The sequence below is a fragment of the Salvia hispanica genome, chromosome 3, assembly GCF_029641045.1.
Source record: "Salvia hispanica isolate PSC_SH4W2 chromosome 3, Shi_PSC_v1, whole genome shotgun sequence".
Lineage (NCBI taxonomy): Eukaryota > Viridiplantae > Streptophyta > Magnoliopsida > Lamiales > Lamiaceae > Salvia > Salvia hispanica.
Window position 1 is genome coordinate 13,059,876 of NC_142694.1, and position 21,978 is coordinate 13,081,853.

The 21,978-nt window shown below is 34.8% G+C and overlaps 3 protein-coding genes across 4 annotated transcripts; 1 reads left to right on the forward strand and 2 right to left on the reverse strand.

Annotated features, from left to right (window-relative positions):
- The first annotated feature begins 6,313 nt into the window (after window positions 1-6,313).
- Window positions 6,314-7,981, forward strand: LOC125215754 (protein SENSITIVE TO PROTON RHIZOTOXICITY 2-like). The gene is made up of 2 exons (XM_048117288.2): window positions 6,314-6,809; window positions 7,198-7,981. The coding sequence occupies exons 1-2, from the start codon at window positions 6,418-6,420 to the stop codon at window positions 7,781-7,783; spliced, it is 978 nt and encodes a 325-aa protein (XP_047973245.1). The 5' UTR covers window positions 6,314-6,417; the 3' UTR covers window positions 7,784-7,981.
- Window positions 7,982-11,790: 3,809 nt separating this feature from the next.
- On the reverse strand, window positions 11,791-13,021 carry LOC125215477 (cyclin-dependent kinases regulatory subunit 1). Its single transcript, XM_048116900.2, has 4 exons — window positions 12,898-13,021; window positions 12,691-12,788; window positions 12,555-12,615; window positions 11,791-12,154 (listed from the first exon to the last, which is right to left on the reverse strand). The coding sequence occupies exons 2-4, from the start codon at window positions 12,741-12,743 to the stop codon at window positions 12,032-12,034; spliced, it is 237 nt and encodes a 78-aa protein (XP_047972857.1). The 5' UTR covers window positions 12,744-12,788; window positions 12,898-13,021; the 3' UTR covers window positions 11,791-12,031.
- Window positions 13,022-13,500: 479 nt separating this feature from the next.
- Window positions 13,501-21,277, reverse strand: LOC125215370 (uncharacterized). 2 transcript variants are annotated; one of them, XM_048116769.2, is made up of 19 exons: window positions 21,070-21,277; window positions 18,160-19,137; window positions 17,993-18,079; window positions 17,720-17,921; window positions 17,474-17,582; window positions 17,273-17,395; window positions 17,068-17,149; window positions 16,838-16,897; window positions 16,683-16,735; window positions 16,196-16,362; window positions 15,650-15,863; window positions 15,288-15,345; window positions 15,124-15,180; window positions 14,790-15,035; window positions 14,519-14,586; window positions 14,370-14,426; window positions 14,192-14,285; window positions 13,958-14,098; window positions 13,501-13,853 (listed from the first exon to the last, which is right to left on the reverse strand). In XM_048116769.2, exons 2-19 carry the CDS (start codon window positions 19,132-19,134, stop codon window positions 13,758-13,760), a joined length of 2,889 nt encoding a protein of 962 aa, XP_047972726.1. In that variant the 5' UTR covers window positions 19,135-19,137; window positions 21,070-21,277; the 3' UTR covers window positions 13,501-13,757. The 2 variants fall into 2 exon arrangements, with proteins under 2 accessions (XP_047972726.1, XP_047972727.1); XM_048116770.2 differs by lacking the exon at window positions 13,501-13,853 and having other exon boundaries at window positions 13,960-14,098; window positions 14,192-14,277.
- Window positions 21,278-21,978: the final 701 nt, after the last annotated feature.

Below are 21,978 nucleotides of genomic sequence, written 5' to 3' on the forward strand. Positions count from 1 at the left end.
TTATTGTTTGGGTTATAATTAATTCATTGAATACACATTTTGGTTGATTTTCATATTTTATTCCTTGAGTGATGAAGTTTAAGTTGAATTCTTTGAGTGAGTAAGTGGTTACTATTCACGGTTGCCTTTCATTCACCAAAAGTGAGTGATGTGGCATCTTCTCATGTTTTCTTTTTGTTTTGTTATTTTAATTGGAATGGAAGTAACAAAATGCTACTTTCAAGCTACTTCATTTTCTTTAATGGAATATCGTTTATTACTATTTCCAATCATATATAACAACCAATTTCGATAATTTCACTAATTGATGGATTAGTATTTATGAGTGGGAGAGCGACTTGAGCAAGGGGTAGGCTTACGGCATGAGGAGCACCACAAGCAAAGTGATGGATTAGGCTGTGTTTGTAATTTCTATTTCAAATAAAAAATAAATAACAAGATTAAAAATAAGAGGTTTTCTTTGAGTGTATGTTTCGACTTTCCATTATATGACGAGGAATAAATGGATAGGAAAGATAGCAAACCAACCCATCACTTATTCATCTTTAAATATTTACATATTTAGGTTAGATAGCCTAGCTTTCAGCATCTCACTTGCGTTTCCATATCACTAATTTCTCAAACGCACCTAACTAATTACCTTTAACTAACTACAAATAAGCCTTTAAGTAATTTAACTAACTAAAACTATTATCTACTAATCCGGTGATTGTTACTAACTAATGGTAGTATTATTTATTAAGACAAAAATTAAATGAGACGTCAAATATGAAACATAGTAGATTTATATAGCTATTGACTTATAATATGACAAGTCGCAAGAACACTTGTCTTATTAAATGTGACTGATCAAATTTATAAAATAAAAATTACTAGCCGGGCAAGAACACCTGTCTTATTAAATGAACACATATTATATATTGATAGTAAAATCAAAACAAAGAATAACTTCATCTATTTTTTAAAATATGCATGCCAATATAACTATATAAGTATTAGTATGTTAGTTACCTATAAATAACAATTATGCTGATATTGTTATTTCGCGACTTAAACAAAATGATGTGAATTTTGTTGTTCTGCAAACGTGTTATGTTTTAGGAAATACGATCTAAGTTTAGAAATTTAAAGAAAACACAAATTCTCAGTGGATTGAGAGAAAAAATACTTATTTTTTTTAATAAACAGGTTAAGGTACAACCAATTAGATTGAGCATGACCTCACGATCAATCTATAGTATATATGGTTCAACCATCTTATCATGGATATAATCAAATTAACTATTAAAAATTTTCACTTAAATATAATAGTAGTACTACTTATTAATTACTATCCAATATTAATCACATATATGCGGGCAGGGTAGGGTTAAGGGAGTAATTAAACCATTCAGTTGTTGTTGGTTGTGTTTGTTATGTGATTATTTCCTAAGCCATGTGCCCACTTAAGAAATTCATCCCCACATGCTAGTGGGCGCTGCCCTGTCTATTAATCATCTACTCTTCCCTCTTAATTAATCACCTCTTAATTGTAATCTTAATATTTCTTTTAATCAAAGTTATCACTCCACTTCTTTCTAGGGATGGTGAGCTTTGGAGATTTTTTCTTGATTGTATTTCAATTTTATGCTTTCCATTTTATCGCATATGCTTGATGTACATATATATATATATGTATTGATGAACTTAATTATGACCTTAGTTTTGATGATGTATTTTTCTCAAATCATTATAAATTAGGTCTGCTGAATTTTTACTTTCGAAAAAATGAATGGAATAGTACTAGAGAGAGATGGAAAGTTAGCTTATGATAGGCCTACTTGTGTAATAGGTGTCACAAATGCTGCTGTTAGACAAAATATGTGGATTGTATTTAAGCTAATTAATCTTTATTTTAAATTTTAAGGTGAGGATTTATGATCAAACCAAATGAGTTGTAGACATTTGTCAGCAATGTCTGTGTGTTTATGTATGAGCAAACTAAATGAGTATACTGATTAGTGAGTTAGTAACTATCCATGTTATCAGAAAATTCAGAATATCAATGTCAACAATGACACTCCTACTATTTTGAAGTTAATGTTTAGAGGGCTATGGTAAAACTGAGTACATTAAACTAATTAAATAATTATGATAATATTTTTTATATAGCTAAATTTTTCGTTTAAAATACTACTAATACTTTATGAATTATGATTGTTAGATCTATAGCTATGATAGTACCATTGTATTATACTCCTATATGGAGTATATTATAAGTGCATGTGCGTGTGTATGTAGGAGTGATTAAACTAAATTGTGGCAGTATCTACTTTGGAAATAGTGATGATAGGGACACTACAAAGCCCAGCCACTTTTTAGTTAATAATTCGTTATTAAAGTGAGCTTATTATACTTCTAAAAAATAAACTTAATCATAAAAAGGGAGTATATACTTATAGTATTACAGATTTTTTTAGTTGTATAATAATCTAAAGACTTGCCATCTGTCTCATTTCATAGGTGTATTGTATAGTTGTACATAATATATGTGTAATATATAGGCTGTTATAATTAATGTTGGCCCACACAACACATGCTATTGGACCCTGCAAAATGGGAGAATAATATGCTCGAATTCAGAAAGAAATGTAACCCCTAGCAGAAAGAATGTGATGTTGTATTAGTTTTTTTTATATCAAGGTATGTTTGATAAGTTAGTAATAACAAGATAGAGAATTATATATGGACATTTCTAATTGTTTGATATCATAGTTAAGCTTAACTTAAATCCCAGTATAAAACCAGGGCCCTATCTAATCTTACCAAATTATAACATTAACCTTGTTTATGTATCTCACCAATTTGTCAAGTTAGGCTATGTTATTTAATATACAATACAAATTTAGATAATTTCTTTTCTATCAAACAACAACGGAAAAAAAATCATATCTTTGCATATCTTGACATGAAGCCCGTATTTCTTATCTTGTTTTACATATCTTCTCATATCCCATCTTTTTTATCAAACGAGTCCTAAATCTAAATATTTACTCCGTAATTCAACCATATGTAGATGTATATTTAAAATTTGAGTAGCTCTGGATGTTTAGAAAGATTTGACCGGATTATACATTTGAATACAATTGAGATGAGGAATATAAAATATAATCGAATTTGATTCGACCCAAAAATAAATCAATGAAAAGTGAATGTTCTACTTATTAAACCGGACCTATTCCGGCTTTTTGCTAAACTAATGAAATGAAAGTCTCTTTTCTCACAAAAGAATATGTATGAAGATTGAAAACAAATTGGGCAAACTAATCAATACTCCCTCCTTCCGCTATTAGGAGTCCCAGTCAATTTTGCGCTCTTACTTTACCATTTATCCATTTTAAATATTTATTATTATTTTTATAAAATGAGTGTGCAAAATTGACCGGGACTCCTATTCGCGGGCGAAGGAATAATATACTAACACATAATGTTACCTAATAGTAATGTTAACTGTGGAATTTAATGTTTGAATATGATAGAAAATGGAGAAATATATTTTCCAACATCTACCCCTTGATGGTTCATGTCCAACTAAGATATCTTTTTAATTTATTTCTTTAAAAAATAAAATAATTAATCAAAATAATTGAATGAGAAAGTGAGGAAGTGGGAACAAGTAAGAGTGATGATCTCCGAAAGATACGGCGGAAGATCAGAATAAAATTTGTTAATAAGCGATTTAAAATATAATTATGAACATTATTATATTATATTGTGCACGCAAGCACCTAACAAAGTCCACCTATTCAATAATTTGTAACTTCCAAAAATATTCTGATATATTGAAATAATAAAAACATAAACCTCCATCAACTACTCCATAAAATTAGGTAGAATAAAAATAAATATTTTATAATTCTCCCTCTGGACATAATTAAAATTACTCCCTATATTATTTTGTGATATTGTGAGTGTGTATTTTAGAATGTCAAGATTCACGGTGAAATGATTGTGTCGCTTTAACATCTTTAATTGGATGTAATGATGTATCAAGTATATTTGTAATTGTAACTTTTAGGGAAGGAAACTGTGTTATATTTATACTGGCTAGTATGCAATGTCTATTTTGAAATAATTCCCAAAATTCATGATTAATCTTTCTTTACTAAAACTGTGACGCTATATAGTTATGAAGTTAGAAATATTGTAAATAAAAACTATGCAAAATTAGGAACATATAATCCAAATTCTTTATGGGCTAAATATGAGGGTTCCGTGACACACATTGATGGCAATATCTTGGTTGTAATATTGATAACAAGAAGATTAAAAAAAAAGCCACTAATTAATTGAAACCGGATTGGGCCAAATCAATATATAGCCCAACTAACTAATGGGCTAATTTATCTCTTAAAAATCAAGTGAGAGCCCATTCCTCTTTTCATTATCGCGTTTGTAACAGCCAATGTGCAGTATACTGTTTACCCCAAAATTGTGGACATCGAAATAATTTACAGTATACCTTAAATTAAATTTTAAGAAACTAACACCCCATTACTTCAGTCAACCTTTTTTTTTTGTATCTCTATTTTCATTTTTCGACATTCTAATATATTTTATCTTTTAACTTGAATGTTGTTTGCTTTAATTGAATTTTGTACTCATTATTTTCTTTTAGATAAAAAAATTATTACAAGAGTTGATAACAATGAATTAATTACAAATTTTATTTTATAATAATTTTTTATACTTTAATTTTATTAAATACTTAAGAGATTAGACATGTTAAATGAGACAAAGAGTGGGAGCTAGTAGAGTTTTCCTAAGGAAAACAAATTGTGTTCTGCTCAACATAAAAATATTGTTGTGTTTAATTGCCTATAGAAATTCGTCCAATGACTGTACAATATACTAGTATATAGTATTATTAGTACAGGGATAAGTGATTAAAATGCAAACTCATATATTGTACAAACTTTAAACCATAATCTGAACCATTAAAAGATTATCGACAGATGACAAAATAATAGCAACTGAAAATATCAACACAATATTAAGACAACACAGCATCAACCGTTGATATTGTGTTGACATTTATATTGCTACTATTTTGTTATCTATTGACATTTTCTAATGGTCCAGATCATAGTTTGAAGTTTGTACAATATTTAGAGTTTGCATTTGATCACATTCCTATTAGTATATGACTGAAACCACACGTGATATATAGTTGTTGCGACTTGTTAGTTTATTGTCATAAAATATGAATATGCATATTTATAGCATGTGTCTCGCCCAAACTTTCACCTAAGATGAGTAATATATTTCAATTCACACAATATTTATATACTATAACCAAAAACCCCTAAATCTTAGAAGAAACAAAATTGTCAACATAGATTCAAACATCCGTTATAGTGATGGTGAGTAATTTATGTCAATATAGCTACCACAGTTCAACTCTCTCTCGTGCGTGATGGTTGACGCCATCCACAAACAATACCAAAGAAAGTGAGGTTGAAAACATTAAATTAAGCCGAAGAATAAAATACAAAACTAGCCAGTTAATTATTGGTGTTATTAAACCTATCCTAATTTTATGATATAAAAATTTGTTTGAAAGCAATTTAGGTTTTACTTAAGGGAGGTCTCAAGTGGTGTAGAACTTAAGCTCGAAAGTTGACTTAGCTTCGTGTTGCTGCGATCCCCTACACCCTCGTGTTCCTACACCAAGTGCAAATATGACAATATTAACTCGTTTGTGATTAAAAGAGCAAAGGTTTTAAAACCAGACCGGACCGGACCGACTGATTTGACCATTTCGATTGTAAATCAATGCGTTGTCTGGTCCAATTTAGATAAAATTAAAAGTCACTACAATATTATAACTTTATGATATGGAAAACTCGATTAGTTTGATCGTGACCGGTCACTCGTGTTATCATTTTTATGTTATTTTAATAAATTATTTAGCAAATTCTATGCATAACATCATACAAATAATCTTTTTTGATATCATGCTTTGGATTAGAATTTTTTTTTTTTATTTCAATATATAAAATTATTGTTTATTATTTTATATTAGTACAACTTATATTAAACTTATAGACATATTGACATTTAATTTTATTAAATCGGTTGAACCATGAACTGATAGCTTCGTGAGTTCATTTGCTAGTCTGATTTTCAAAACCTTGGAAAGGCACACGAGTCTATGGTAGAACTCTACATCACTAGATTACACCTTTCTTTTAGTTAGATGTTCATAATGTCAACTTGAACAATAACTGAGTTATATATCTTCTACCCTTAAATACCACCCTCTGACAGAAATTTAAGGTTTCAATAGGGGAAGAGATTTGAATCATATCTAGCCAAAAAAAGGTAGAATCCAAGCAAAATTCAAGAAGGCTTATTCCTTTTCTCTGTTGCTATTGCATGATGACCGATCCTTGTTACCCTAATGGCCCTCAAAATGTCCCACCAATATATGGAGCTTCTCAACAAGTAATGAACCCCAATTCTTCATCATCTCCATCCACAAATCAAACCTCCTTTCTCTACAATCTCTCCCTTCTCAAAGACAAAGTCCATGAGATGCAATCCCTAGCCTCCATCTTCAGCCACCACCCCGAGTCAACCCCAATCGTCGCGTCAACAATGGGCACCTTAATCCAAGAGATCATCGTCACCGCCTCTTCCATGATGTTCGCCTGCCAGCAGATGTCCCTCGCTACCATACCTTCTCCGGCAACCGCTTTCGAGGTGGACAACAAGACCACCACCGCAACGGAAACGCTCTTCGTAAATACACACGGTGACGATAATTGGTACTATTCTCTCCTGTTCCTATTAGAAGTCTCATTTTTTACTTTTACTATTTTTGGCAAGTGGACCCCATATTTCGCTAATTTACCCCACTCACATTTTATTATAATATCAATATATATAAAAGCAAGACTCACATTCCACTACCTTTTTCAACTACTTACATGTACAAATCAAACAATTTCCTAATACTCGTGCTACCAGTTGAAAATGAGACTTCTAATGAGGATTGGAGGGAGTATTAGAAATCAATACGGTTCCATATTAAAATCAATGGGTGATTCAAAAACCAGCTCATGAGAGTTATATAGTTAGTAATTTGAGTTTTCTCTTTACACGAATGCAAGATATTGTTATAATTATTTTTCATTTCATTTATTTTTCCAACAGGTATGGTGACGTCGCTATGGGCAGAAATGGCGATTACACCACCGTGGAATTGCCGGTGAAAACGGAAGGAAAGGCGGCGGAGGCGGGGACGAGTTACGAGCTGATCGAGGTGGAGGCGGCGGATCTGCTGGCGAAGTACACGCACTACTGCAAGGTGTGCGGCAAAGGGTTCAAGCGCGACGCCAACCTGCGGATGCACATGCGCGCGCACGGGGACGAGTACAAGTCGAGCGCGGCGCTGAGCAACCCGGCGAAGGAGGAGACGGGGACGGGGACGGGGACGAGGAAGTACTCGTGCCCGCAGGAAGGGTGCCGGTGGAACAAGAGGCACGCGAGGTTTCAGCCGCTGAAGTCGATGATTTGCGTTAAGAATCACTACAAGAGGACTCATTGCCCCAAGATGTACGTCTGCAAGAGATGCAACGCTAAGCATTTCTCGGTGCTCTCCGATTTAAGGACGCATGAGAAGCACTGCGGCGACCTCAAGTGGCTATGCTCCTGCGGCACCACCTTCTCGCGAAAGGATAAGCTCATCGGCCATGTTTCGTTGTTTCTCGGCCACACACCCGCCACTGCCCTCACCTAATCTGTTCAATGTAGTAAGTGTAAAGATGTCCGTATAGAATTCTTTAACACTTGACACATTGAGCCAAGGTTATGTATAAATTGTGTTACTTTATATACTTACTAGTTCATGTTACATAGTAGCTTGAAAATAACATTCACAACATAAGAGTGGATTTCTTTTGTATGACAGCATGAGTTTTTTGTATTGTTATTATCATCGTCTGTCTCTTAGGTGATGTAGTTTGATTTTTTTTCTGTAACACTAGAACAAAAGGAAAGTTTATATTAATCGGCATTCAAATGATCTCTTAGCCTATAATCAAACAGTGGTGCCATATATATCCGATACAGTACCACCGGTGGTGTGGTGTTAGAGAGGTGTGCGAAGATGTTAAGTTTCCTACACAAGATGAGAAGAGAAAGAAATAACTGTCGTGTCTCTTGCAATTCCTTATGATGTTATGAGAAATAATTATGCGTCCTTTGTAATTCTAGAGATGTGTATATAAGCTTCATCAGCTTCTTGACAAAAGATTATCTAAAATAAAAAATACATTTCTGGAAATATTGTCTACTGCTTTATTCTCTACTATGAAGTTCTTTCTTTTTCTTTCATGTGGGTACTTAAGACACCGACGTGTTACGTCTAGCTATCAGCCGATGTTATAGACTACTGATCGTCAAGAAAATAGCTTCAATTATTAGATGAAATTACTACTACCATGGACTTTGACTGCTAAAAATAATTTAACAATTAATCCATTTACATAAGTATTCAAATCAGCTAGAGTTAGCCTATAGTGTAATTAAATTGATGAAATTTTTTATTTTGTGATCGATTAGCCTCTTCATATAACGATGTGCATCGTCGTCTCAGAGCCGTACATTTTATGTGGAGGCCGAAGAAACATGTCAAATGTCATTATTATTATTCTCTTGCATTCAATTGATATATCACTCCATTTGTTACAAAAATAGCTGAAAATACTGACGTAGTTCAAATGAGAACTTTGTTTATCATGAAAACATGGGATTCATTTTTAACCCTTGTAACGCAAAGAGGATGCAACTTCTTGATGAATGAATACAGTCTCTCCGCTCTCGGTTAAATCCTAGACTTGGCAAAAAAATTATACTCCCTCCATTCCATAGTAATGGAGGCAAAACTTTACGGCACAGATATTAAGAAAAAATTGTGTTAGGTGAGTTAAGTAAAGAAAGAATAAAGTGGAAAACGAAAAATGATAGAGAGATGAAGAGAGAAAAAAGTAAGAGAGAGTAGAGAAGGGTGGAAAAATGTGTTGACTTTTACTAAAAAGGAAATGACTCTATTACTATGGAACGTACCAAAATGACAAAATGACTCTATTACTATGGAATGGAGGGAGTACTACTACTACTATCTTTTTTAATGCATGCTAATGAAAAATGTAAAAATTTAAATGTTTAGTATGTTCTCATGTTTGCACAATACTGACAAATTCATAGTTTAGGATTGTTTTATGGGTGATTAGATAGTACTTTTGATGATTTAAGGTTAATATAGGTTTTTCACCACTTATATATTAATTAAGTGAGTTAATGGGTTTGTCCTTGTTTTGTGATGAAAACAGGTTGAAACGAGTCAAAGCTGAATTTTGAGGAGGATTCTAGAGAGAAAACCCGACCGGGTGTTTCCCATTTCCCAGAAAACCCGGTCGGAGGTTTTGCAGCAATTTTGCGGGCTCCAGAAGAAAAACTCGACCGGGTGTTTCCAATTTCCCGGAAAACCCGGTCGGATGTTTTGCAGCAGATTTCGAGCTCCAGAGAGAAAACCCGGCCGGGTGTTTCGTCACTTACAGATCATCCGGCCGGATGTTTTGTATAATTGCTCACTTAATCCTGATTTTCACTCCGAGTATAAAAGGGTTCTGACTCATTTTCGAATCCTAACTTTCTCCACTGCAAAATCAAGAGAGAAATCGAGAGAATCAAGAGGATTGAAGGCAAGGAGGCTTCCATCTTCAAGAGATTGAAGAAGAAGACTCTCCCCATCATCAATTCCACCTTAGGGAGTTCTATTTTCCACTTTCCTCATGTTTTCCTTTGTTGTTTTTGTATTTACTTTTGTTTTAGCTTCCACTATGAGTAGCTAAGTCTTTATTAGGGATATTGGTGAAGTTTGTATGAAATCCATGGGTTAAACTTTGATTTGTGCTTATCTATCTCTTTTGTGTTGGTTTTGTTGGTTATTGAGCTTTTTCATTATCTAATTGTTTAGCTACCAATTGGATATGTCTTGTTCTAATTATTATCATTGAGAGATGTTTGATTAGATTGTTAAATAATCAATAACTACGTGCGTTTTATGTGATCGAGAGATGCATAGTTAGAGAGAGGGCTTGGGTCCGTAGGTCTTAGGAGTCAGCCTTGACTTGTAGGGAGGAAACTCCGACATTAGAGGCGGATCAACGAGTTAGATGCACCCAAGAGGGGGTCTAGCCAATTATCCCAACTTTCCTAGCCACACATGAGACCCAATAGATGAGCATGATCCCTAGGTGAACATCCGTGATCCATACCAACGGATCCATATCCCTACCTTTCCAATTTGAGTGAAAACCATCCTTTTACTTGCTTTTCGTAGTTAATTGTCTTAATTTGCTTACTTGTTCTTTGATCTTAGTTAAGAAAAACCAAAAACCCCTTCTATTAGTCTAGATAATGTTCAAAGTTGCATCGTAGTACTCAAGCCGGCATTTAGTCTCCAGGATTGATAATTTCAACTTGTCACTTGTGGGTGACATATTGATCACAAAATTTAGCATGAGTCAAATACTATACTATATTGCATGAAGGTTGGTCTACTAAAGTTGAAATTATAAACATGTTGGAAGTGTATCCAGATTCGAGATGTCTCAAATTTCTCTTATTATGGAGTATAAATTAGTACTCCTTCAGTCCTTAAATTTTGTCACACTTTGATCGAATATGAATTTTAACTTTTAAGAAATGTAATGAAAAGTGAATTGAAAAAGTGAGTGGAGAGTGAGTCCTACTCTTATATATTGGTGGTTTTGTAATGAAATGTGAGTTGAAATGAGTTAGTGGAATATAAGACCCACTATCAAAAATACTACTTATAAAATGAAAAGTGTCAAATTTTATGGGACCGACGAAAATAGAAAAATGTAACAAAATTTAAACGACAGATGGAGTATAATGTACACTTCTCTGTTTTCGGATGGATATCCACTCTATTATTTCTTTAAAATCTTCTCGTTTTAAAACATCTACCTAACTATAAATTCAAATTAAGAATTACTGCGAGATGAGGACAGACTGACAGCATAAATAGTGTGAGCATACCCAATTTTCTTTCCCTTGGAGATCAGTTTAATGGAATGATTATATAAGTATTCTAAGGTGTCTTTTGGATGCTATAACTTATCATATGATTATCCATCCAAATATAAGTGGTGAAATTCAATTTAACGAACCAAACATAATGGAGTAGTACATATTTAAACATGAAATATAATCTTGCAAACCGAGCGACACCTAAGTGAACAATATTTACTCAAATTTATATAATGCTGACCAAATTTGTAATTTCAACATGACTTCTAAGTGGTAAGTATAATCCTACAACGAACAAACATTTTGATTTATACCAAGATAGATGTTTCACACCGCTCAAAAATAATGTGGTTTCTATTTAATTAATCCCACGAGACATTTAGAGCATGCATGCTAATATTGCTTCCAGTTTCTTACTTGATGAAGTCAGGCAGCAATAGAGGAAGACGACAGGCATGTATGATGCCTACGGACACTCATGCTTCCATGAATATGAGATGCTAACTTACTGTATGTTTAAAGTAGCTACATGTCCAAGTAACGAGATAGATATGCAAAACTGGATAACATCCTAACATTTTCGAGTTATAGTGAAGTTTCCATTTATACAAATCCTTGTAATGTTGCAATTGCACCTCTATTGGAGTATTCCCAAGTTATGAACCAGCAGAATAAACAGGAGCAATATAGCAAAAAGAAGAAGACCGTGAATTATGATGAGTGATGACATCCAAGTTGTTGAAAAACAACTTCAGCATGAAATTCTTAACATATGTGGAACACTAAACACTCGCAATTCACTTAGGAGAAACAAGAGTTTCTGAACCAGTTATAATAGATGGTATAATACTTGCATAGGAAATCATATCATTTTAGCAATCTAAAGATCAAGTGAGAAGTTGAACTGGCAAGCACATAGGGGGAGAGCCTAATTCTGCTGCTGCTGGTAATTGAGTGCCCTCCTGAATAGCATTATGTGCGGCTCCGGGCGATGAATAGCATAGTGAACCCACCCTCGGCTCTGCTGAACTCCAATGGCGCGCCACTCATTCTAACCCCCAAAAAACAACACCATCAGATGTGTACATCAGACCAAACCATTAATCCACAAATGTAACAGCAAGTAATGTATATTGCACAGGATATAGGTAAACAGCATTCAAAAACCAGCATGATATTTCCGGAATCACATATTGCACAATTCCTGAGTAGTTGAATGACAAGGATTAGCAACAATAATTTCAAAATCTTCTCCAACAGAACCTATAAATTAAATTATAAAACCATGACAGAAACTTCAGAAGAATTTAATTGCAATCTAGAATAAAATATAACTAAGCCTATCGAAAAACTTGAGGTGCGTTTCTGAGCACTGAACCCTAGATTTCATCCCTACTTCCGAATAATCCAAATAAACCACCTTCGCTCACAAAAACACACATAACACTTACTTCCGCGAGTAGGCGATTTTTGGGGAGCAATTTGGCAACCTCCGCTGGAAGAACGACATGCCTGAATAATTTCCAAAATATACAGAATAAAATTTCTAAGGAATGAAGATCCAAAACAAAAATAAGCTAAATCTACCTGTACTCATAGATGTCATCATTATACTTGTCGGAGTACTGAATCTGACCCATGCTTGTTTACCTCCGATGAAAACTCGAAATAACAGCAACTGCGATCTGCGATCAATAAGTATCCGAAACAAATTAGCAATTTTACAGAAGGATACGTCAAACAATTAGCAGATGAGTGATTACAAATGTGTGAGAGAGAGAGAGAGGAACAAACATTGAGTAAATGAAGGAGCGGTTGCGAGAAGAATCGTGTTGAACTTTGGGTGAAATGGGAACAGAGTTAAAGACCTTTTAAACCCGAGGAAATGAATTTATTAAAAATAACGGACTTTAATTTGAATTTCAAATCTCAAAAGATTCCCGCTTTCACAATTGCAATGATTTTGTCTAATTAAAACTTGCTTTTATTAGTACGTTCTGGCAAAGGGGAAAAAAATAGCTTTATTAATACATGTAGAAATAAATATATTGAGTATTTAAAATGCATTTTCCTAATTAAACTCAATAAATGCCCTTATATTAGATTCTACACCTCAACATTTACATTGAATTAAATATATGGATGTATTCTTAACCAAATAAACACGATTTTTATACAAAAAATAAATAAATACATTCAGCACCATACCATTTACGTTACCATTTAAATATTTTCTGAAGAAATTAATTCTTTAACTGCTTCTTCAATATTCCAAAAAGTAAAGTAATTTAAAAATACTGCTACTATAAAAGAGATTCCGAATATATTAATATATTTATGTAAAGTCTCAAAAGTCAAGTGATGCTCTCTTATCAAATGCTGCTTGAAGAAATAAAAGACATGGAAAGATGATGGTAATTAGAAAAAAAATGATTTGTAGTTGGACAAAAATAGATGGAACTTACAAAAGAAGTTGGTACTAGAGCATTCGATAGAAAAGAAATGACTTTTACTACTCTGACCACTCACAATTGAGCTGCAGCCTAGCTAGGTATATGTATACCTCTATCATTTTCACATTCTATAAGATGAACAAAACCATCCAAAAATAATTGCAATGCCCTGTATAGGGCAAAAACAATCTCTTCAAACAATCACTCCAAAAGAAGTTGATTCTTCGACATCAACTTGTGCAGAACTGAAGTTCCATCGAAGATCATCAGTGGGTAACTCTTCTTGTATTCATCTAGCTGCAGCGGAGAAAAGAGACCACGGATTTAGAAATAAATCTTTCTTGAATGTTAGCCTTGAACATGTGACATGATGTACAAGACCAAGGTAGTAATTAACTGACCTTTTCCTGATCAAGTTTTTCAAACCCAAATCTATTTTTCCACAGTGATTCTGCTTCATCTGCTGCAGGAAGCACCAGAACCTTGATGTTGAGCGACAATAAAAGATCTTCAATACAGGCGAAGAGCGCTTGAAAGTATCCCTGGAGATGGAAATTAAAAATCAATTTCTGATGGAGATGGCAAAAGGATGATAAGAATAAGATTATCCTGTCCGAATCTATCAAATGACCCACCTTTCCTTGGCAATCACTCCTTGTTGCAACTAGAGGGAGCTCTGCTACTTCCTCCCCAAAAACTCGCACTATGGCGGCAGATACTACTGCAGAACTGTAGCATTGATGGATCATTTCAAAACGGAAAAAAATAACTAAGGAAAAAAAAGAGCATGTAGAAAGTCATAATAATTCTTACCCAACTGTCAATATGGCGCAATACATGCCATAAAATTCCTGGTCTTTGAACTTCCTCCTGCATGTAATTAGCAATAATTAATGGTATGTCCAACCAATCAAAAGTCTTAACTTAGATAAGTCACGTGAGAACTATTGAGACTCATTTACCCATAAACCATTGTTGGAATAAGGTCAAGACGGCTGGTGCTGGCATCAGCTATAGGATCAAATCGGTCCTGAATAAATTAAGGTCATGATAATCAACTCTCAAATAATTTACTTAGGCTCATATGTTGTGTCAATAATTTTACCAAATCAAGTCACCAAATTATAAAGAGGAAGGCCATATTATCGGGGAATGACAGATAGAATAAGGAGGTCCATAAAACCATAAACCATACAAAGACGGATGCAATAGCAAATGACTCAGGTAACTCACATGAAAAATAGTGACTGCACCAGAAAGCCAAACCCTGGTGTCCTCTGAAGAGACTTTTCCTCTGAGCAACCTCCATCTCACATCAAGCTTAGGATTCTCCTCTGAAACTTGCCCATCACCTTTCTTCTCCAAGACGTTCAAAACAGCTTCTGGAAGGGTTTGGTCACCATCACCAATCATCTTCTGAAGGATATAATGAATACTGCTACAGCCTTTGCTGCAGAACCATTCAGTTTCTGGAAGTGCCTGTAGTTTGGGTAACAAGCCTTAGTCCTAAGCCCCTTATTGCATTTAGGATTTCTGGAACAGTAACAAAGTTAAAAATGGTGCAAACCTTCAAATCATCAATCTCTTGCTCCCTTAGACATTTGACATGATATTCTCTCTCACACTACAAAAACCATAAGCATAGTTCATCATACACCCAATATCAAACACAGCAAGCATTTTAACATGACTTCTAAACCTTTCTCAATACATACGCGCAGAGAGCACTACCTGATCACATATCATAACTGTGTGGTCATTAAATCCCGACCTGCTGAACTCATCTACTCTGCAATAACCACGTCAATGAAAAATAGATAAAGGAGAGAATGAAACCACAACAGAGAGGTCTTTGGGATAAAATGGATATCATAATAGCAGTTAGGATTATGTGAAAACCAGATTAAAATTCTAATATATACTGAGATATATATGTATTGTCAGCTTTATAAAAGCATTTTTACCTTTAGGGGAATTTCAGGCAAAATTATCTAATTAAGAAAATACTAATAGGTTTGACGTAGATTCCAAATATAAGCAGTTCAGGATAAAGAAAAGGGAAAGCAGAAAAACAAATGTCAAATATAAACAACCTGCAAATGACACATCCACCCCCAATATATTTTTCAAAATTTCCAACAATGCGAATACACCTCCTGGTGATGTCCTCTAGTGGATCTACACCAGGGACCCTACCAGCTGCGATTGCATTTGCATTGTTCTCTGCAAATTTTTCCTTTTCATACATATTCTGGCAGTACTTGCAGTACCATATTCCTTGCGGAACATTCGGGAGACCAACGCATTCTGCAGAAATAACCAAGAGACCAAGAAAGCTTTAAGAAGTGGGATGAAGGAATTGAACATTGAAGGATTGCAGGTTTAGTAACAAGCAACAAGTTATGAATATCTTTGAGCATGAACATCAGCATAAAAACAATCATCCAAAAACCAGGTGGAAGTGAGATTGAGAAGGAAAGCTGAACTAAAACAAACACAGCGTATAGTGACTGGCATATTTTAGTTTTCCTTGTAGTAGGAGAAATCAACATATCATAACAGATTAAACTTCAAAGAACTGCAGTTTCATTACATTTACACAATACCATACAATTGGTACAGTGTTGAAATGTCCTCACCATAGTGGAATGCTCGTGGACAATTTTCACAGCATAACAAATTTCCTCCATCCTCACAAATAGAACAAAGATCGTCACTTTCTTCAGTAGATGATTTACGACTTCTAGATAGTTCAAGGGATAGCTGATGCAGAGAAACCCCATTGGAAGTGTATATACTCATGTACCTGCACGCCAAGCAGCCCTAAGTTAACAAAAAAGAACCAGATGTTTAACATTTTACTTGTTCTTTTGTTTAGCATTTTACTTGTCCCTAGGTACCCAACGTATCTTTTTGTTGTCTCAACTAAGACTACTAGGCTTCAAAAATTCTGATATATTAAATCACTCGCACAACAGCTTAAGAAAAATTCTGATATACTATTAAATACTCAGACAACAGCTTAAGCCTTAAGATCGGGAAGGGTTGAACAATACAGAAGATAAGGTGCGTTAGTAAGAATGTAACCCCATAAAAATATGAAACAAGAGGAAAAATAATACTCACGGCTTCCGACGCGAAGCAAAACCAGCATGAGCCTCAAACTGCGAGGGACTCACCTGTTCATAAAGATTGAGGCAGCAACATTACAAGTAAGTGACTTATAGGTAACAAAAAAAATGTGTTGCAACTTTCGAATAAAAAGATGAAAAGTAACAAACCACTTTTTGGCAACAGAAGCAGAAGATTAAACCATCTTTCTTGTAACCCTCAAGCCTTATCTGCTCCAGAGTAATAATTGAATAAAAATTTAATTAGCATTTCAACAAGAAAATCAACAGGTCATTTCCAGAAAGATAGAACTATCTATATAGTACCCGTCAGCAATCTGGAAACAATATATAGAAAAAAAGAGACCTAAGAAGGAATGTTAATGGTAGTACCCATTCACCTTTCCATGCATAACATATGACAAAGCAGTACCATCAGGAAGCAGATCTTCTGCTAGAACAGATTTATGCATTCTCAGATCCCTGCAAAGTGGAAACACTAGAATCAGCACTATTAAAAGACAGCTTACCCTAAAGACATGCATAATTTGAAGATGGGAGCAATTGTGAATCCAAATAAGTAGCACGTAATCATATGGTACTTACTTCCGTGTCAGCTTTCCCTGACTCTTCACTTGAGGTTGACTATTTGGAGAAATTAGAACACTATTTACAACTTCAGGCAAGCGAGTAGAAGATGCAGGAGCTGGTGAACCAGCCAAAGGAGACCTAAAAATATCATCTTAAAATATCATACCAATAAACACAGACAACAGGACAAAGTTACTAGCTACACTATGGAACTACCTGACGGTGACATCACCGATATGTGTTTGACTGGGGCCGGGCTCCTTCAGAAGAACACAGGAGTCACAAAGAAGCATTGCTCGACCAGCACCAGTTTCAGGAATCAACTCTGAAAGCATAAAAAAAGGCATAGGAAAATTAAATGAGGAAGTGAGAAATAGAAGAAATAGGGAGTACAATTTTTAATATCCTATTCAAGCACATGAGCAAGGTAGGACATATCAGAATAACAAACATGGACATCACCTCTGCAGTTGAGACAGATAGCAGTTATATGATTTGAACGGCCAATTGCATTCCGGATAACACATTCCAGCGGATCTGAAGGATTGGCCTTGCATGCATTAAGCACATCTCTCAGACTTTTTCCATTCTCCAAATATATATACTCCGGTGGCCGCTTATTGCCACTACGTGCATGCAGTTCAAATTGATTAGGAGTAACAACCTAAACCAAAAACCAGCAGTTAGTGGAAAGAATCATGCAAATCATCACAAGTCAATGATCTACACATTTACCTTTTTCCCCTCGCATTCATAACATGAACATAATATCCCAGTTCCTTTAATAACACCCTGAAGTTCAGATTCTGGTCTCCTCCTCCCCTGAAAATGTCAAAGAAAAGATGCCATCAACCATATAAAAAAAGCTAAAATGGAACATTTTAATTGTCAAACGTGATTACCTTTGACCCATTTACATATCGAACTTGAAGGCCCTCAAGCAATCCTGTCCGAAGAAGGTGCTTTAACTTCATGGGAGCTCTATTCAATCCAATCTTTTTTGACATTTTCATTTCAAGCTTTGAAGGACTTGCAGTCATACTCTCCACAGCCCCTGCCTCTGATCCTAACTCTATTGCCCCATCCTGCAGCTTCAAAGCCGAGCGCGTAAACCTCCTTAGTGACTTTTCAAACATCATGCCTGTGCGCTCTGCAGTACTCTCACATCCCAAATCAGAGGCACTGCTATGTATTCCATCATCTTCACGATTAGAAACTCTATCGATACCTCCAACCTGATCCACAGGTAAATCTGTGCACAAAGGCTGGATAATGTTTTCCCTAGAATCAATAACCACTTTCTCTTCTTCATCGCACACTACTGCAACTAAGTCTACCTCTGTATTTCCTGTGCCCACTTTCTCTTCTGCTTCATCTCCCACTTCAGTAACTGAGTCAGCCTCTATATTTCTTGCGCCCACTTTCTCTTCGGCTTCACTGCCCACTACAACAACTGAATCAGCTTCTGAATTTCTTGCGGCTAATTTTTCTTCTGCTTCATATCCCATTGCATTAACTAAGTCAGCCTCTAAGTTTCTTGAACAGTCACCCATATCACATACAATGTCAACTACAGCCCTCACCACCCCATTATCACCATCCAAAACATTACTTGGCTCCAACTTTACGACATCCTCTGTTTCTGGCTTCTCTTCATCAGTCACTTTTGATTTCTTAGAAGCATACACCTTCATTTTCTTGTTCATCTTACTATCACTTACCACATAGCCTCTACTGGAACTACCGCCTCTCTGGGACCTTGTTACTCTCCTGCCTGCTGGAAGCCCCCCCATTTCAGACTGAGACTTCATCATGAAGGCAAACTCCCTCTTCATCCCAGTACGAATGGATGATACCACTATGTCGCTGGCATCCATATCCTTCAACGTTGAAAGGCAAAAGTAACAGAAAGTAATATCAAATGAGGGTACTCATACAAACAAGCTACGACTGAAAAAAATTCAAAAAATCATATGCATAAATAATGTGAGAACGGCATAAGAATTTCTCAATTCTAAACTTTCAGATTCGTATATTGACTTAGTAAACTTCATAATGAAAAGAAATGATGCACACATAGATGCGTATGTTGACAATGTGTAACGGACCACAAAAAAACAACAGATACGGACACAAGACTACACGGTCACACAAAAAAAATAATGATTGTAATTGTTGATACATCTCACTCTTCTGTTACAGGATTGGCAATAAAATGGCTTCAAGTAACTTCATCTGACTAAAGAGTTCTGGCCCTGGGTTGGCAAAAATAAAATGTGTAGTCCTCAACCTGAATCTATTCTAAGCATACACTATATGCCAAAAGCATTTGAGATGAGAACTTCCTTACCATGTTATCTCAACATAACACAGTATACTAGTGAAACAATTTCTTATATTCCAATTACAACTAATCATCTCCATCAAAATAAGTAATACAATCAAAAGATTGGTAGAGTACTTACCAGTGAAACAATTTCTAATATTCTAATGACAATTAATCATCTCCATCCAAATATGTAATACTCCGTACAATCAAAGGATTAGTCCAGTACTTAGTCCAACTATAGTACAGTGACTATAAAGCCTTCTGCCATTATCTTTCAGGTCCATCCAAAGGTTCTTAATGTGTTAGGTTTCATTTAACAACTCATAGCTGAATGAAGATGAATACCAGAACTATGCTACAAGGATATATTGTTCTTATTTCACCAAGATATTGATTAATATAAAGAACTCAAATTCATTCCAGTAATACAACATTATAAGGGCATATTTTCTCTAACTAAGCTACCCGGTATGTTATCATGATCAATATATCGTTAGAGTGAAATAACCTTCCTAGAGTAACTGAAATAAAAGAAAACATTAGGTTTACATATTTTTTAATTCCTTGCAAATGATTTACCTATTTTGGGCTATGACTATGATAGATATTCTCATAAACCAGAAATAAGAAAAAAAGCATGAAGATCTTGACAGAGCAGCCTACATTCCCATATAAGATATAACTATCAGTTCATGCATGCTGAACAATTGGACCTTAAGGTCAAGGGGCTCTGTTTCACACATGATACAAGTGACACCAACTACATAATTATCCTAGCAGATATTCGTGAATATACATTGTAAGAGAGGAAGTAACAAAGCAGAACCCCACAGATCATGGTTGAATTTAACTAGCAATTTTCACACTTTGCAGCATTTATTAGGGGTGTCGAATTGAGCTAGAGGGGTCAGACAGCTGACAGCCTGACAGCCACAATAACGAACTATCCGGCTAGGGGCGAGCCAGCCTGTCGTTTCAACAGGCAACTACTCTACAATGTCAACTTAACTTAGCTTTACCAAGGTTGGGAGGCGGACAGCAGCCCCTACCACAAGTCCTAATAATTTCCCGTTTCACTTAGTATATTCTTGTGCTATAATATTGGTTTGAGTATTTAGTGCGTTCGGACGAATGATACCAAATCAAAAAATACGCAGAGTCGAATGAATTAACATGTTAAGTAAGACTATCTACATAAGTGACTTCAGACATGCATGTCTATGCAAAATGTTTAGTCACTGGCCAACAAGTACTAAGCCATATTTACAACTCAATTGACGAAACAGGCAGATGCAAAGCAAATTTTGTAACAGATTACTGTAGACACCCCTGTTTCTAACTTGTCTTAGAAAGTCTTTATTTGCAATTCAACATTTTTGGATTCACTAAACCGTTTTATGTTGATTTGAGGCGTTCAATTCATCGATATTTTCTCATCCAAAACAATTTGTATTGGGATCGAGATTGAAACATACAGACATACCTGAAAATTAATAATTACTTGAAATAATTAGTGGGGGGTGGAAGACAGAGGTATTGGGATGACTTTCGGAGTGAAGACGGGGAAGGGGCCGGCGAGAGTGGCGGCACCGCAGTGGGGATGTGAACGGGGAAGGGCCGAAGGCCGAAGGAGGGAAGGGTTTCTGCCTTTCTGCAACGTTTTGCATTCTGGTTTCTCAATCTCCGTTTAATTTTTTTTATTGTTTATTAGATTTGAATTTAATAAAATCTTACCAATTATAAATTAGGAATTAATGCATGCGGACTAACCCGATCCGTACCCACGACCCAAATAGGATGGCCCATTTACTCCTGCAAACCTAATTATCCATTTCTTTGAACTATGAGTCTATGATAGGTTTTATTTATTTAATTATTAAAACAAAGGACAATTTTGTTTTCTATTGTTTCTATTTTTTTTTAATAAATGACATATTTTAAAATTTCGCAACACCTGCATAGGACCATTGTCCCACCCACCCCTAACTGTAACAATTAATAATTAATTTGATAATTACACATAGGAATCACAATATTCTATATAGGAATCACATTATTCTTACTTGGGAATCATCACTTGACGTCCAACTGAAATCATCCATCACTTTTCTGCAACATAAATACAGTACAATTTAAATAATTAACCATTTCTATCATTATTTTCAGGAGTTAAACAACATTTCAAATTTTGAGTGCAGAAAAAAAAAATTAATGTATGAAATAAAAAGTTCGCTTCCTAATATTTCATTTTCAATCCCAAACAGTATAGATATACAAAAAGGCTATTTACAGTTACTATTTGATAGATAAATAATAATCTGTTTTTATTTTGAATGCAATCTACATCAAATATACTTGTAGAAGAAAAAAAATATACTAGTAATTTTTATAT

Excerpts from the sequence above, each read along its gene's own strand:
- LOC125215370 (XM_048116769.2), bottom strand. The coding sequence starts at position 19,134 with ATGGATGCCAGCGACATAGTGGTATCATCCATTCGTACTGGGATGAAG. Across the intron at positions 16,898-17,067 it reads CATATGTTATGCATGGAAAG|ATAAGGCTTGAGGGTTACAA; the intron begins GTGAATGGGTAC and ends ACTCTGGAGCAG. Across the intron at positions 13,854-13,957 it reads AAAAACTTGATCAGGAAAAG|CTAGATGAATACAAGAAGAG; the intron begins GTCAGTTAATTA and ends TCTCCGCTGCAG.
- LOC125215477 (XM_048116900.2), bottom strand. The coding sequence starts at position 12,743 with ATGGGTCAGATTCAGTACTCCGACAAGTATAATGATGACATCTATGAG. Across the intron at positions 12,616-12,690 it reads GATGACATCTATGAGTACAG|GCATGTCGTTCTTCCAGCGG; the intron begins GTAGATTTAGCT and ends GAAATTATTCAG. Across the intron at positions 12,155-12,554 it reads AAAATCGCCTACTCGCGGAA|AATGAGTGGCGCGCCATTGG; the intron begins GTAAGTGTTATG and ends TTTGGGGGTTAG.
- LOC125215754 (XM_048117288.2), top strand. The coding sequence starts at position 6,418 with ATGATGACCGATCCTTGTTACCCTAATGGCCCTCAAAATGTCCCACCA. Across the intron at positions 6,810-7,197 it reads ACACACGGTGACGATAATTG|GTATGGTGACGTCGCTATGG; the intron begins GTACTATTCTCT and ends TTTTTCCAACAG.